Source organism: Salvelinus sp. IW2-2015, linkage group LG4q.1:29 (assembly GCF_002910315.2).
Source record: "Salvelinus sp. IW2-2015 linkage group LG4q.1:29, ASM291031v2, whole genome shotgun sequence".
Classification (NCBI taxonomy): domain Eukaryota; kingdom Metazoa; phylum Chordata; class Actinopteri; order Salmoniformes; family Salmonidae; genus Salvelinus; species Salvelinus sp. IW2-2015.
The window spans coordinates 30,909,070-30,924,890 of NC_036842.1; the positions used below are offsets into that span (position 1 = coordinate 30,909,070).

Genomic DNA, 15,821 nt, shown 5'->3' on the forward strand with positions numbered 1-15,821 from the left:
TAAAGTCCTGACAGAGTAGACTGAGAAGACCAGGGCTAAAGTCCTGACAGAGTAGACTGAGAAGACCAGGGCTAAAGTCCTGACAGAGTAGTCTGGGAAGACCAGGGCTAAAGTCCTGACAGAGTAGTCTGAGAAGCACAAGCCAGCGCTCACACGCACATGTGGTGAACGAGTACACACATGCAGGCAGATGCGCATGCACGCTCACAAACATTAGTCTAGCTGGAGCTACTCCTGGCTTAATGAGAGTGTGTCTACCTGTTTGTCGTTAGATGAGTGTGAGTGTGAAGCAGGACTTGGCAAGGCGAAGCAACCGTCGACCGTTGGTGCTCTCATACTCCCTAAAGACCATCGCTTGGAAAAGCGGGAAAAAAGCTGCAATATTACCGTTTGTCCCTCTTGAGCCACTATAGCAATAACATAACCAGAAACACTCAAAATAAATACATCAAGAAATCAGTCATCACGTTTTTGCAGAGGTCTTAGTCGTGCAAATTTGACATCTAGCTAAGATGTTTGGTGCAGTATTTCTCAAGTGGAAAAATGTGCATGAAAAGGAATAGTCTCTCGTTGAATGACAACCAACACTTCATGTTCCCGCTCCTACTAGGAGTAGGACCAATCACAGACGAAGGGGCATGGACTTCCTCTCCCAAACTTGGTGTGCACGAACAGCAGAAAAAAAACTCCCCAAGACCAAAACATCACAGAATTGTTGTAATGATATATGCACAAACTGTTACGACTGTACAGCATACGGTAAGCCTTAAACACAGCGCCCTGAACGATCAGCAGATGAACGCTAGATCACATTCAGTGCAATGTGTGCGAGCCTTACGTGTATGTGAATAAGTGTGTTTAAGTGTGTTTTTGTCTCGGTGTGAGCACACAGTTTAGTGTGTGTGTGTGTGTGTGTGTAACTGTCTGAATTCCATGTGTTCTTTGTCTTGTCTGGTGTTTCCTGTTATTCAGAGTGCGATTGCGAGCTAGCTGAAGTTATTCTCGAGGAACTCTGTCTGTCTGACTGTGTGTGTGTCGTCTTGTGACTGGCACGCTCACAACGGCCTGGTCAAGACCAGAGAAATGAGAGCTATGGAAACAACTGAGCCAGTCTCTCTCCTCTCTGCTCTCTCCTCTGCTCTCTGCTCTCTCCTCTCCTCTCTGCTCTCTCCTCTCCTCTCCTCTCCTCTGCTCTGCTCTCTGCTCTCTCCTCTCTGCTCTCCTCTGCCTCTGCTCTCTGCTCAGTCCCTGGGAAGAGGTACTTCTATGTGTTTACTTGATATCTATGCTTCTGTTTCATGTGAATACTGTTTGGGAGAGCTTGTGTGTATGTGTGCGTGTCTGTGTTATGAGAGCGAGAAAGAGAGAGAAAGAAAGAAAGAGAGAGAGGGAGAAACAGAAACAGAGACAGGGAGGGAGGAGAAGAACAGAGACAGAGAGAGAGGGAGAAAACAGAGACAGAGAGGGAGGAGAAACAGAGACAGAGAGGGAGGGGAAACAGAGACAGACGAGGAGGGAGAAACAGAGACAAGAGAGGAGGAGAAACAGAGACAAGGGAGGGAGGAGAAAAAGAGACAGAGAGGGAGGGAGAAACAGAGACAGAGAGGGAGGGAGAAACAGAGACAGAGAGGGAGGGAGGAAACAGAGACAGAGAGGGAGGGAGAAACAGAGACAGAGAGAGAGAGAAACAGAGACAGGGAGGGAGGAGAAACAGAGACAGAGAGGGAGGGAGAAACAGAGACAGAGAGAGGAGAAACAGAGACAGAGAGGGAGGGAGAAACAGAGACAGGGAGGGAGGGAGAAACAGAGACAGAGAGGGAGGAGAGAAACGAGAGACAGAGGAGGGAGGGAGAAACAGAGACAGAGAGGGAGGGAGAAACAGAGACAGATGAGGGAGGATGAGAACAGAGGACATGAGAGAGGATGAAGAAAGCCAGAAGACAGAGGAGGGAGGGAGAAACAGTAGACAGAGAGGGGGGAGAAACGAGCGGGAGTGGAGGGGGGGTTAGCACTTTTTCGGAACAGGTACGTTTTCAGTTTTGTAAGAAAATGGTCAGTAAATCAGGCAGAACTGCTGCGATGCACAATGGGGTTTATTGTTGCTGACATTAGTGTGTGTGGTGCGTGTGTGGTGTGTGCATGCGTGCGTGTGTGCTTGTGAGTGTGTGTGTCCTGTCCAGTGTTGTCTATGTAGGTGGGGTGTAATGTAGTGTACGTAATGACCACAGGCTAATCTTAGGGGCGAGTCATATGATTACTACACCAACACCCTCAGGTCAACCACTGATGGCTACCTGTCAGCTTGGAGGGTGGACTGAGGGCATGTGTGTGTATTTGCATGTCTCTTCTGTGTGGTGTGTGTGTGTGTGTGTGTGTGTGTGTGTGTGTGTGTGTGTGTGTGGTGTGTGGTGTGTGTGTGTGTGGTGTGTGTGTGTGTGTGTGTGTGGTGTGTGTGTGGTGTGTGTGTGTGTGGTGTGTGGTGTGTGGTGTGGTGTGTGGTGTGTGTGTGTCTGTGTTTGTTGATCTGAAGGGGTTAATTGAACATTAGCGCAAATATATTCTGACATATGTCATGATAACCAGTCACATGTGCACTTATAATGCTCAGATTTGACATTCTACTGTACACGTCACTTCTGGCATCCATCCAAGTTGGGATAAGAGTTAAAAGACCCCACACCCTCCTCCCCCGATCTGGGATGGCTGCGCTGTAGGAGGGGGAAGTTCTGCTTCCCACTCTGCCCTGGTTGTTTTTCGCTGCCCTGGTCTCTTGGCGACGGGCGCTGACAGACAGTCGGACAGACAGGCGGGTGGACAGAGGTCGGCCACAGAGACAGACCACGCTGCTGCTAATTGCTCTTTGTCCTCAGCGCCAGTGCAAGGCATGTGCCTTAGTGCCAGGAGAACACAACAAGCCGTGGCTCAGCGCTGGCAGGAGGAGGGAGGGGAGAAACACTGGTTACATCCCAATATGGCACCCTATATTGCCTTTTTGTGCACTACTTTTGACCAGGATTTCTAGGCTCTGGTCAAAAATGAGTGCCACTATGTAGGGAATAGGGTTCCATTTGGGGATTCAGACAGTGCAAGAGGGGAAGAATGTTAATCCTGGTTCCTGCTCTGTAAAAAGCTACCCCTGCTTCACTGGGCCTGTTGCGCTGCCCTGCTCCACCAGCAGGGAATGAGACGCGTCACACTGAATGGACAACAGTCACTGAATGGACTTGTGTGTGTGTATTGGGGGGGTGTGTGTTGTGTGTGTGTGTGTGTGTGTGTGTGTGTGTGTGTGTGTGGTGTGTGTGTGTGTGTGTGTGTGTGTGTGTGTGTGTGTGTGTGGGTTGTGTGTGTGTGTGTGTGTGTGTGTGTGTGTGTGTGTGTGTGTGTGTGTGTGTGTGTTGAGACTGCGTGAGACGAGGGGGTCTGCGATTGTCTTGGCACCCAGCCCAAATCAGGATTCTTAACCTGGCGCTACTGCTCAGAGAGAAAGACAACAAGGAAGGGAGGGAAAGACAACAACGTCTATTCCACGTTGGTTCAACGTTATTTCATTGAAATGATGTGATAGCAACGTTGATTCAATCAGTGTATGCCCAGTGGGGGAGGGAGGGAGGGAGTGAAAGAAGGGTTGGCAACCACATCAAGCCTCTCCCCATTGCGAACTTTCTCCAGGAACAGTGTGAAGAAATCTAAAGCTTTTTAATCTCATGTTAATACATTTTCACTTACGATATATTTTATGAGTTCATTACCCTTTACAGTGCTGCTACAGTACCTCCCAAAGCCAGCCTGTCTGGCAAAACAGATCTATAAAAAAGGCCAACAATGAAGGTCTCTTCACACACACTACTTATACATTACCATAAAGACTAACAGGAGAGTGTGAGTAGATGGACATTTAGCACCAATATCAGCCTGTAGGTACCGAAGACAATAAAAGGACAGGGGGAGAGGCGGAGAGGGAGAGGGGAGAGGCGGAGAGGGAGAGGGGAGAGGCGGAGAGGGAGAGGGGAGAGGAGGAGAGAGGAGAAATGGAGAGGGGAAGAGGGGAGAGCATAGCCACGGGAAGTAGTGGTTCTGAGGGCGTTGCAGCACTCCATTAAAAATCTGACATAGTGTCCTACTTTTCACCAGGGCCCATAGGGCAGTTACATCCAGGTGTGTGTGGGTGACTTCAGGGTTGGAGTTATTGTTCTGTGTCAGTTGGATCTTCTCCCTGCTGTTCTCTGTTTTAGGCTGCACTATGTGCTGTGCTAATTGTAGCTATGAACCTGTGGTCGGTTTCAGTGTTGCAGAGCCATTCTGCTTCCAAGGTTCTGTAGCTGTGTTGGCCCCAATTTGTCATTAAGCACTGGCACAGAGAAGGATGTGTGCCTGTGATGTGGCTCTGCTCCACGGTGTGCCAAGTACGGGCGATGAGAGAGAGAGAAAGAGAGAGGGGCAGAGAGAGAGGGGCAGAGAGAGAGAGAGAGAGAGAGAGAGAGAGGGGGGGGGGATTTCATTTCATTATTAAATATTGAAGAATGAGAACTGTATAGAATGCTTTTGCTGTAGAGTAAATGTATCCACCCAAAGCTCAGTCCCAGTACCAGTCAGTCTCACACAGACAGCACCTCTCTCAGTCTTCTCTGGTAGTTCTGGGCTGTGGTCAGCCTGTGTTTACCCAGGGAAAAGCTCTGGCCCTAGCTTCAGTCAGGGTTCATCCTGTTCCTAAGGTGTTGCTCCCCCAAAGGGAGCTGCCATGCTAATTAGACAAACACTTCATCTTAATAAGGTGGGATTGAGAGCCATACCCGTGGGCTAGGATGTGGTTAACTGCCACCTCAGGAGGGTCGGAGGGAGGTGAGGGAAGTGTGACTGGGGTTTGGAGGTGTGTGTGTTTACTGAACTTGAGTTATTGCTACTGCTGTTGAATTGGGCTAAACACACAGGAACATGCGTGAACATATACAGGACAGCTTATAGAACAAAATTGCCATAAAGGCTAAGCTATAGGGCGTTTACTCTCTGTACAGAGGGGAGATGTTACAGTATGTCACCCCCCTTCCCTCTCCCTCCTGTCCAGTAAGAAGCTTATTGCCACTCTCCCTGTCCATGCCCCCTGGGTGACCTACTGCTGCAAGCTGAGGGGTTACTTTAGGGTGCAGTAGGGATAGGGGGTAGGACACCCCCTCCTGTTTACCACCATGTACTGATGAGAATACCTTGAACACAGTAGACAAACAACAGATGTTCCTATCTGCCAAGAAGGAGAAGAAAGTGAGAAAATACCAGATGAGATCTGTGAAAGGAGTGTATGGATGGATAGAGGTAGAGGAAAAGACCAGATGAGATCTGTGAAAGGAGTGGATGGATGGATAGAGGTAGAGGAAAAGACCAGATGAGATCTGTGAAAGGAGTGGATGGATGGATAGAGGTAGAGGTAGAGGAAAAGACCAGATGAGATCTGTGAAAGGAGTGGATGGATGGATAGAGGTAGAGGAAAAGGGAGATTATGGCAGAGGGGAAAGAGAGAGGGTATCCTGATGACAACGGTTTCCTCACCAAAAGCTGCTGGTCTTTATAGGATTAGGTTGTGTCAGAGAGGACTGGCAAAACCAACAGACCTCTACAGGGGTCATGACAAGGTTAGCATCGACTGCTTGATCACAGCCAAACTTCCTCTTATTCCTCCTCATCCTCTTCATCTTCCTCTTCCTCATCTTTGTCCTCCTCATCCTCCTCCTCTTCCTCATCCTTCTCTTCCTCCTCTTCCTCCTCTTCCTCCTCCTTTTTGTCTCCAATCCCTGCAACCATGTGACTCATATTGCACTATATAGGGAATAGGGTGTCATTTCCCGATTTAGATGATGTATTATTGAATTGCTTATAATATAATAATAATATAATATAATAATAATATAATATAATAATAATATATTATTAATGTAATAATATTTATTATAATAATAATAACAAATAATGTATGCCATTTAGCAGATCAAACCCACAGTGCTACTACTGAGGTAGTCATATGGCTAGTTGGTCTCTCCAATGAAGCCATTCACACTGTTTGCTAACATAATTGCAGTCATCAGCTAATTGCAGCTGTCAGTGTCATCTGTTGTGGCTGTTTGCTAAGTATAGAGTTGTTAGCCAACTTTAGCTGTTAGCTAATTGCAGCTAATTTGCCAGTTTCTAATGTTAGCTCGTACTAGCTGTTTGCTCATTGTAGTTATTGTAGTAGAGTAGACGTCTTTACATTTGAGTGAAGTGAAAGCCAACAACCCTTTCATCCCGACCCTGCCTAGCTAAGCCCAAATAAACAGACACGTGCTTCTAAGTCAACGGGGTCAGATATAACCTCAGTTGAATTTTAATGACATACTAGCGTCCTCTCTCCTCTCCAAACCCATTGGAGGAGAAGGTCAGAGAGGAGGGACCTCTGGCTTTTTCCTCCAATGGATTTTAAAAAGGAAGCGAGGAACGCAAAGAATATGTTATTGAGATTGGCTTCTGGAACTGCAGAGTGGAGTTGGACAGGACTTTTATTAGGTATATAGGTTATTTATTGATGGGGTATCTTGTAATTAGCGACTATAGACACCTCTATGAAGTTGTAGTCGCTAGAATGGAGGATATGGCTGGTCGCTAGAATGGAGGATATGGCTGGTCACTAGACTGGAGGATATGGCTGGTCGCTAGAATGGAGGATATGGCTGGTAGCTAGAATGGAGGATATGGCTGGTCGCTAGACTGGAGGATATGGCTGGTCGCTAGAATGGAGGATATGTGGTCGCTAGACTGGAGATATGGCTGGTCGCTAGACTGGAGGATATGGCTGGTCGCCTCAGCAATGAGGATATGGCTGGTCCGCTAGATGAGGATATGGCTGGTCCTAGATGGAGGATATGGCTGGTTCCGCCTACGCACTGGAGATACTGGGCTGGTCGCTAGACTGGAGGATATGGCTGGTCGCTAGACTGGAGGATATGGCTGGTCGCGTAGAACTGGAGGATATGGCTGGTCGCTAGACTGGAGGATATGGCTGGTCACTACTGGGGTATGGCTGCGTCGTGATGAGGATATGGCTGGATGAAATGAGGTATGGTGGTCACTAGCTTAGACAGGAGATATGGCTGGTCTAGACTGAGGATATGGCTGGTCACTAGAATGGAGGGATATGGCTGGTCGCTAGATATGGAGGATATGGCTGGTCTAGACTGGAGGATATGGCTGGTACTAGACTGGAGGATATGGCTGGTCACTAGACTGGAGGATATGGCTGGTCGTCGACATGGAGATATGGCGGTAGCTAGATGGAGGATATGGCTGGTCGTAGAATGGAGATATGGCTGTCGCTAGAATGGAGTATGCTTGGTATGGAATAGAATGAGGATATGCGGTCACTAGAATGGAGGATATGGCTGGTCACTAGATATGGGGTATGGCTGGTGCTAAAATGGAGGATATGGCTGGTAGCTTAGAGATGGAGGATATGGCTGGTCCTACTGAGGATATGGCTGGTCCTAGACTGTGAGGATATGGCTGGTCCTTAGAATGGAGGATATGGCTGGTACTAGAATGGAGGTATGGCTGTGGTCGCTAGATGGAGGATATGGTGGTCGCTAGAATGGGAGGGGAAAAAATAATGGCTTGGTCATAAAGAATGGAAAAAGGAAAAATAATGGCTGGTCGCTGAATGGAGGATATGGCTGGTTCCTAGAGCTGGAGGATATGGCTGTATAGACTGGAGGATATGCTGGTCGCTAGAATGGAGGATATGGCTGGCGGTCACTAGAATGGAGGATATGGCTGGTGCTAGACTGGAGGATATGGCTGGTCGCTAGACATTGGAGGATTGGTGGTAGCTAGAATGGAGTGCATATGGCTGGTCATAGACTGGAGGATATGGCTGGTCGCTAAGATGGAGGATATGGCTGGTCACTAGAATGAGATATGGCTGGTCCTAGACTGAGGATATGGCTGGTCACTAGAATGGAGGATAATGGCTGGCTCACTAGAATGGAGGATATGGCTGGTTGCTAGACATGGAGGATATGGCTGGTCATAGACTGGAGGATATGGCTGGTCGCTAGAATGCGAGGATATGGCTGGGTCGCTAGAACTGGAGATATGGCTTTGCTCAGCTGAGAACTGGAGGATATGGCTGGGTCGGCTAGATATGGAGATATGGCTGGTCATAAATGGAGGATAGTGGTCACCTAGACTGGAAGGATATGGCTGGTCGCTAGAATGGAGGATATGGCTGGTCACTAGAATGGAGGATATGGCTGGTCACTAGAATGGAGGATATGGCTGGTCACTAGACTAGAGGATATGGTGGTCACTAGACTAGAGGATATGGCTGGTTTAGACTAGAGGATATGGCTGGTCACTAGACTGGAGGATATGGTGGTCGCTAGAATGGAGGATATGGCTGGTCACTAGAATGGAGATATGGCTGGTCACTAGACTGGAGGATATGGCTGGTCGTAGACTGGAGATATGCTGGCACTAGAATGAGGATATGGCTGGTCGCAGAATGGCGATATGGCTGTCGCTAGAATGGAGGATATGATTGGTCACTAGAATGGAGGGAATAAATGCTGGTCCCCTAGAATTGGAGGAAATATGGCATGGTCCACTAGAATGGAGGATATGGCTGGGTCACTACGAAGCTGCGAGGATATGCTGGTCGCTAGACTGGAGGATATGGCTGGTGCTAGAATGGAGGATATGGTGGTACTAGACTGGAGGATATGGCTGGTCGCTAGAATGGAGGATTGGCTGTCACTAGCTGGAGGATATGGCTGGTCACTAGGACTGGAGGATATGGTGTCGCTAGAATGGAGGATATGGCTGGTAGTGAATGGAGGATATGGCTGGTGTAGACTGAGGATATGGCTGGTGCTAGAATGGAGGATAGGAGGTGATTTGATGTAATCTGCCACATTTCCTCCTACTACAAGGTCCTAAGTGATTTGATGAGTTGCCACATTCTCCTACTACAAGGCTAATGATTTATGTAGTCTGCCAATTTTATAAGGTCAAGTGATTTGATGAAGTCTGCCACATTCCTCTACTACAAGGTCTAAGTGATTTTGATGTAATCTGCCACATTCCTCCTACTACAAGTCCTAGTGATTTTGATGAAGTCTGCCACATTCCTCCTTACTACAAGGCTAAGTGATTTGATGATGTCTGCCACATTCCTCCTAACAAGGCCCTAAGTGATTTGATGAAGTCTGCCACATTCCTACCACAAGGCCTAAGTGATTTGATGAAGTCTGCCACATTTCTCCTAACACAAGCCTAAGTGATTTGATGAAGTCTGCCACATTCCTCTACCACAAGTAAGTGATTTGATGAAGTCTGCCACATTCTCCTAACACAAAGGCCCTACAGTGATTTGATGTAGTCTGCACATTTCTCCACCAACAAGGCCCTAAGTGATTGATGAAGTCTGCCACATTCCTCCTAAACAAGGCAAGTGATTTGATGAAGTCTGCCACATCCTCCTACCAAAGGTCCTAAGTGATTTGATGTAATCTGCCCACATTCCTCTACTACAAGGCCCTAAGTGATTTGATGTAGTCTGCACATTCCTCTACTACAAGGTCCTAAGTGATTGATGAGTCTGCCAACATTCCTCCTACACAAGGTCCTAAGTGATTTGATGATGTCTGCCACATCCTCCTACACAAGGCCCTAAGTGTTTTGATGATGTCTGCCACAGTTCTCCTAACACAAGGCTAAGTGATTTGATGAAGTCTGCCACATTCTCCTACCACAAGGCTAAAGTGATTTGATGAAGTCTGCCACATTCCTCCTAAACAAGGCCCTAAGTGATTTGATGTAGTCTGCCACATTCCTCCTACCACAAGGTCCTAATGATTTGATGTAGTCTGCCCATTCCTCCTACTACAAGTCTAAGTGATTTGATGAAGTCTGCCACATTCCTCCTAACACAAGGCCTAAGATATTTGATGTATCTGCCACATTCCTCCTACTACAAAGTCCTAAGTGATTTGATGAAGTCTGCACATTCCTCCTAACACAAGGCCCTAAGTGATTTGATGATGTCTGCCACATTTCTCCTACCACAAGGCCCTAAGTGATTTGATGTAGTCTGCCACATTCTCCTAACACAAGGCTAAGTGATTTGATGATGTCTGCCACATTTCTCCTACACAAGGCCTAAGTGATTTGATGAGTCTGCCACATTCCTCTAACACAAGGCCTAATGATTTGATGATGTCTGCCACATTCTTCTCCTAACACAAGGCCCTAAGTGATTTGATGTAGTTGCCACATTCCTCCTACCACAAGGCCCTAAGTGATTTGATGAAGTCTGCCACATTCCTCCTACCACAAGGCCCTAAGTGATTTGATGTAGTCTGCCACGTTCCTCCTACCACAAGGCCCTAAGTGATTTGATGTAGTCTGCCACGTTCCTCCTAACACAAGGCCCTAAGTGATTTGATGTAGTCTGCCACGTTCCTCCTAACACAAGGCCCTAAGTGATTTGATGTAGTCTGCCACGTAATTCCTAACACAAAGCCCTAAGTGATTTGATGAAGTCTGCCACGTTCCTCCTAACACAAAGCCCTAAGTGATTTGATGTAGTCTGCCACGTTCCTCCTAACACAAAGCCCTAAGTGATTTGATGTAGTCAGCCACGTTCCTCCTACCACAAGGCTCTAAGCTAAGCCTGTTGTTACTATGAGACCTCAGTGGGTTTGGGTGTTTTCAGACTGTAATTTTAGTTCCCATCAGTTAGACTTGAGTGTTGACTTCATAGACAGAGGCCACTGTTCAGCCACTGTATAATCAGGAGAGAGAGAGGCCCTGAATATATTGATCCAGGTGGGGGTTACATTAGATTGAAGGAGGAAAGCCTAGGAGTGTGTATGTGTCTTTTTCTATGTATTAAAGAACTTTATACTCTTTGCTTCATGTTTTATGCATGTACAGTATGTTTGTGTGTGCCTGCATGAGCCCTGTGTAAAATATGTGAATGAATGTGTGTGTGCATGTCTATGTATGTCTATGTGTGTGACAGTCCTGTCTTGATGTGGTGCCCAGTGGCTGGGGCCTCGTGGTCCTAACAGTTGGTCAATGTTCTTCTTCTGTGGTGGCTGTGGTGTAGTTTCATTCCTCTCTACCTCCACCCTTATAGGCCTTCAGTATCCCATGGGCCTTGTGGCTGGGTTTCCCAGGAGACCGACAGAGTCTGGGCTGTTCAAAATGTATGCCATTTAGCAGATGCTTTTATCCAAAGCGACTTACAGTCATGTGTGGGTGGCTCTGGGAATCAAACCCACAATCCTGGCGTTGCCACACTCTACCAACTGAGCCATACAGGACCTGTTGTCAGGTTGAGGATTAACAGTGTGGTGGTATGGGAGTGACTGGGAGCAGGATGGGAATGCCAGGCAGCATTCCCAACGGCACTCGAGAAAGGAGAGTCAGCAGGTTTATTCATATACTGAGTATTCTATTGTTGTAGATACAGTCTGTCCTCTGGGGACTCATGTGGTATTGTCGATGAGGTATTGTCGATAAAGAGAAAGATGACTCTTTTTTAAATACCTGCAATAATAATCATTATTTGTTTTACAGTTTTCCATCAGTTTAGTTTTAAGATATTTTCCCATTTTAAGTAGTTGGCTAGTGTTGATTTAAGTTTGTTTCACTTGATTTTGACAGTGGGAACTGTCCAACCCTAGTAGAGATTTTTAGGACAAGCTATCTAATTTCAGTCAGTCAATCTGGCCAGTGAAAGTCATTCTCTAGCTGCTGGGTACATTGTATCACTCACTCCCTTATGAGCTGATGATAAGAGACAAAGCAGTGTCTTTGTTTAGGCCATGCAACTACATCAAGAGGCTCTGTCATTCTGTGGTATGTTGTTGTTGCAGGGGTGCCTCGTTCTCATACTGGAATGTCTTAGAGAGAGGGTGGGCAGGGAGGGGTAGGGGGTAGGTGATGGGTGGGCGTTGGTGGAAATTACTGCACCTTTCCACCGATATGACAAAGTCATCTGGCGTGTCTGTCAAATATGTCCCCCCTAGCATTGGGATAATGTGTTGGGTTCAGCTGCTGCTCACATTTGGATGGAAAGACAATTATGTAGTTAGATAATAAGAGTCTTCCGATTGAAGACAGGAAGAGAGGAGAGGGCCAGCTCATAGAGGAAGCAAGGGAAGGATAATGAGGGAGGGAGAGAAAGAGAGACAGAAAAAGACAGGGGAAAAAAGAGGGAGTTGCCGAATGAATCTCCACATAGTTCACATTCTTTCATCTGACTCCAATCCCATGTATTTTCCTCTTAATGGTCTACACACACCCATATGAGAGGGTTCACTCCCCCCCTCTCTCTGTTGATATGACCTACCCAAGTGGGAGCACGAGTGTCGTTAGGTGTGTTTACATCCAGTATATGTGTGGGTCTGGGAACATAGCGAGCTGTGTGTGTGAGCTGTTTGATTTGGGTCAGATATCTGTTCAGAATCAGAGACTGTACACTACACAGTGTGGAATATAGTTAATCAAAATCACATTTTCAAATCTTTCTGTAGCTAGCTGACAGTGTTGCAATGCGTACTGCCTGATATCAACAGCAGTAAAGTTGAAGTTATGATGGATAGTGATCCATGGTCATGTGAATCTGTAGTGGATTTGGATCTGTCATTTTGTTTAGCTGTTGAATGGTTTATTTGAATTGATCTGCGCTGCATGTGAGAGACTAATGACCTCCAGATGGATGAAGTAATGGGGCAGTGGGAAGAGTGCCCGCGCTCCCTCCCTCACTCCCTCCCTCCCCCACTCCCTCCCGTCCTCCCTCTCTCCCCCACTCCCTCCCGTCCTCCCTCCCTCCATCCCTCCATCCCTCCACCCGTTTCTCTCCAGATGGATGGAGCTATTGAAAGCTCCTCTCTGAACAGCCTCAATAAATGTGTGTGGTCCTGGCTGACCTGACACCTGATCCTTCCTGCTTTACCTGTGTGTGTGTGTGTGTGTGTGTGTGTGTGTGTGTGTGTGTGTGTGTGTGTGTGTGTGTGTGTGTGTGTGTGTGTGTGTGTGTGTGTGTGTGTGTGTGTGTGTGTGTGTGTGTGTGTTTAAAGAGTGCCTTTCTCAGTCCAACTGGAGTGGTTCAACAGAACACAAGAATGCAAAAACAGGGTGCCAGAGAATGTGTGCTTTTGTTCTTAAAACCATGCCATAAACTGCTCCAGCTGCTGTTTTCCAACATTCAAACCCCCTCCCGTTTGTATTGGCGTCCCTCTACGCCCCAGTTAGACCCTGTCCCTATGTTGTCTCTACATGGTCCATCCCTTGTCCTGTCTCCAGACCCGTAGTGTGTGGCTGTGCTCCGAGCAGTACTGGGGCTATGCTATATGCTCTGGGCAGTATCCTTGAGGCAGAGACCATCGTAGCATTGTAGCATCTCGCTGCAGACGCATCTGTTTGTTTGCGGCTCATTAGGTCATTGGGGTTGTTTTGGCCAGCAGGCATGCAGTCAGAGGTCAAACCCCAACGTCAGACCCTGTTCTGACCCGACCGTGCTGCACTTGCGGTGCTCTGGAGGAAACCCCAAGGCCCAGCCTAAGAGTGCGCTAATTGTATGTTTGTGGGAAGGAAGAGGAAAGCAGGTATAGTGGAGGAAGAAAGGGATGGAGGGGTGGACTTAGTTCATGGCAGTAGTTCATCATAGCATCCAACTTCCTCATAACCCCCTAATGGTTAAGATTTGAAATGTGGGCACAGTAATCTGACCCTAGATATGTAGTTAGAGTGTAGAGCACACTCTCACAGTTTAAATTGGTTCTATAACTGTACCCCCTTCTCGTCAGTGAAAAGGATGGAGAGAATAGGGGTGAGAGGGGAATGGATAGATAGAGGGGGTCTGGAGTGCACCTACTGTACTGGAAGAAGGTCCCAGCTAATGGCTAGTGCACATGTGTCAAACTCATTCCACGGGGGGCCAGGTGTCTGCGGGTTTTCGCTCCTCCCTTGTACTTGATTGATGAATTAAGGTCACTAATTATTAAGGAACTCCCCTCACCTGGTTGTCTAAGTTTTGATTGAAAGGAAAAACCAAAAACCAGCAGACATAATGAGTTTGACACCCCTGGGCCAGTGAAAGGAGGATCTGTTTTTTCTGTCTACAGGCTGAGTAATTGGGTTAGTTGAAATGGATACTGACTGTCTCCCCTGTTGTGGGGGTCTTTCAGCACTGTGGATGATTGTGAAAGATGTGTGAGTCTGAATTTTAAATGAGTGTGTTTGATATGAGTCGAACCTAAAATATTTATCTTCTCTCTTTCTCTCCGTAGTGGAGCCAGCGGACCTCTTGAAGGTTTTAGATTTCCCCAGTTTACCTGAAGGCGTTACGAAAACCACAGGTTTCTGTGCGCATAGAAAGTCAACAAAAGGAGCCGATGTAGCCTACAGAGTATCCAAAGAAGCCCAGCTCAGCGCCCCCACCAAACAGCTGTACCCTGGTAAGTACCTGATCATGACCGTTCACTGATTCGTTGATTTCCTTCGACCTCTGAACTTAAATGATACCTGTTACTTTCTTTTCATGTTTTCCTCAAGTACATTACTGTATCTCTTCTGATGGAGATCATCCCTCCCTCTACTCCAATGTACAGATTCCCTTGTTTACTCAAATATAATTTCATGCGTTTAGCTTTTGCAGGAAGATTCTTCCTGACTGGTGTTGCTGCTCCCCTTCTAATTATGTTCCTATTGGCTACTTGTGGCCTCTCCTCTACTAAGTCTGTTCCTATTGGTTGCATGTGGCCTCTCCCCTACCTCTGGGTGTTGACCCAAATGAACTCGTTGACCCCTAGTCAATAATAGAACACTGGTGTAAATCACTGGTGTAATGTCCTGACATGGATGGAATGTCCCAGACTGCAGTAAAACTCCCATAAGATATGTCCCTTTTCCTCCCACCTGGCCCGTTCCTCCACTCCGCTCTCCACACCTACCCCCTGGTCGACACCGCTCCTCCCTTCCCCTCCGCTCTCCACACCTACCCCCTGGTCGACACCGCTCCTCCCTTCCCCTCCCGCTACTCCCCACACCTACCCCCTTGTCGACACCGCTCCTCCCTTCCCCTCTGCTCTCCTTCCACCTAGGGATCTGATTTATTGGCCATTACATCAGATAGTTGTCGGTCATCTGGAACTATGAGTTATAGCTTACAGTGCTGCAAATTTTGTTGGGCCAAATGTGCAGACTCACCTCCCGCTATGGACCCTCCTACTCCCCCCCCCCCCCCCACACACACACACACACACACACACACACACACACACACACACACACACCACACACACACCACACACACACCACACACACACACAGGACACACACACACACACACACCACACACACACACACAACACACACACACACCACACACACACACACACACACACACACACACACACACACACACACACACACACACACCACACACACAGAGACATGCACACCAGGCTGTCGAACAGCCTTCTACCGCCACCTCTCTCAGGCCTTCATGCACTATAATTCACTTCAGTAAGCATTAGCTCTGATTAAAATGTAGCCAAACTCTGTGGACCTGCCAGGTTTTGGCTGTTTCACACCTTGTTTGCCTTTTTTAAACTGCTCAACTTGAGCTCAACATTACTCATGTAGTGCTGCCTCCTTGAACCTGACATTTAATATTTATCTCGGCAAGCAGAAGAAGGGGGCTTATCATTAACTACAGTGTCTGATCTCATAGTAGTGAGCGCGAGGGCTGCAGCTGATGCCTATGTACACTCGTGCATCTCTCTCTTTTG

General features: G+C 47.4%; 1 protein-coding gene across 1 annotated transcript in view; it reads left to right on the plus strand.

Moving 5' to 3' along the window:
* LOC111960893 (collagen alpha-1(V) chain-like) overlaps positions 1–15,821 on the plus strand; it is a 198,533-nt gene that overhangs the window by 15,880 nt on the left and 166,832 nt on the right. Inside the window, exon 2 of the mRNA XM_070442065.1 lies at positions 14,319–14,486. Within this exon, the coding sequence (XP_070298166.1) occupies positions 14,319–14,486 (168 nt within the window). The remainder of the gene's footprint in view (positions 1–14,318; positions 14,487–15,821) is intronic.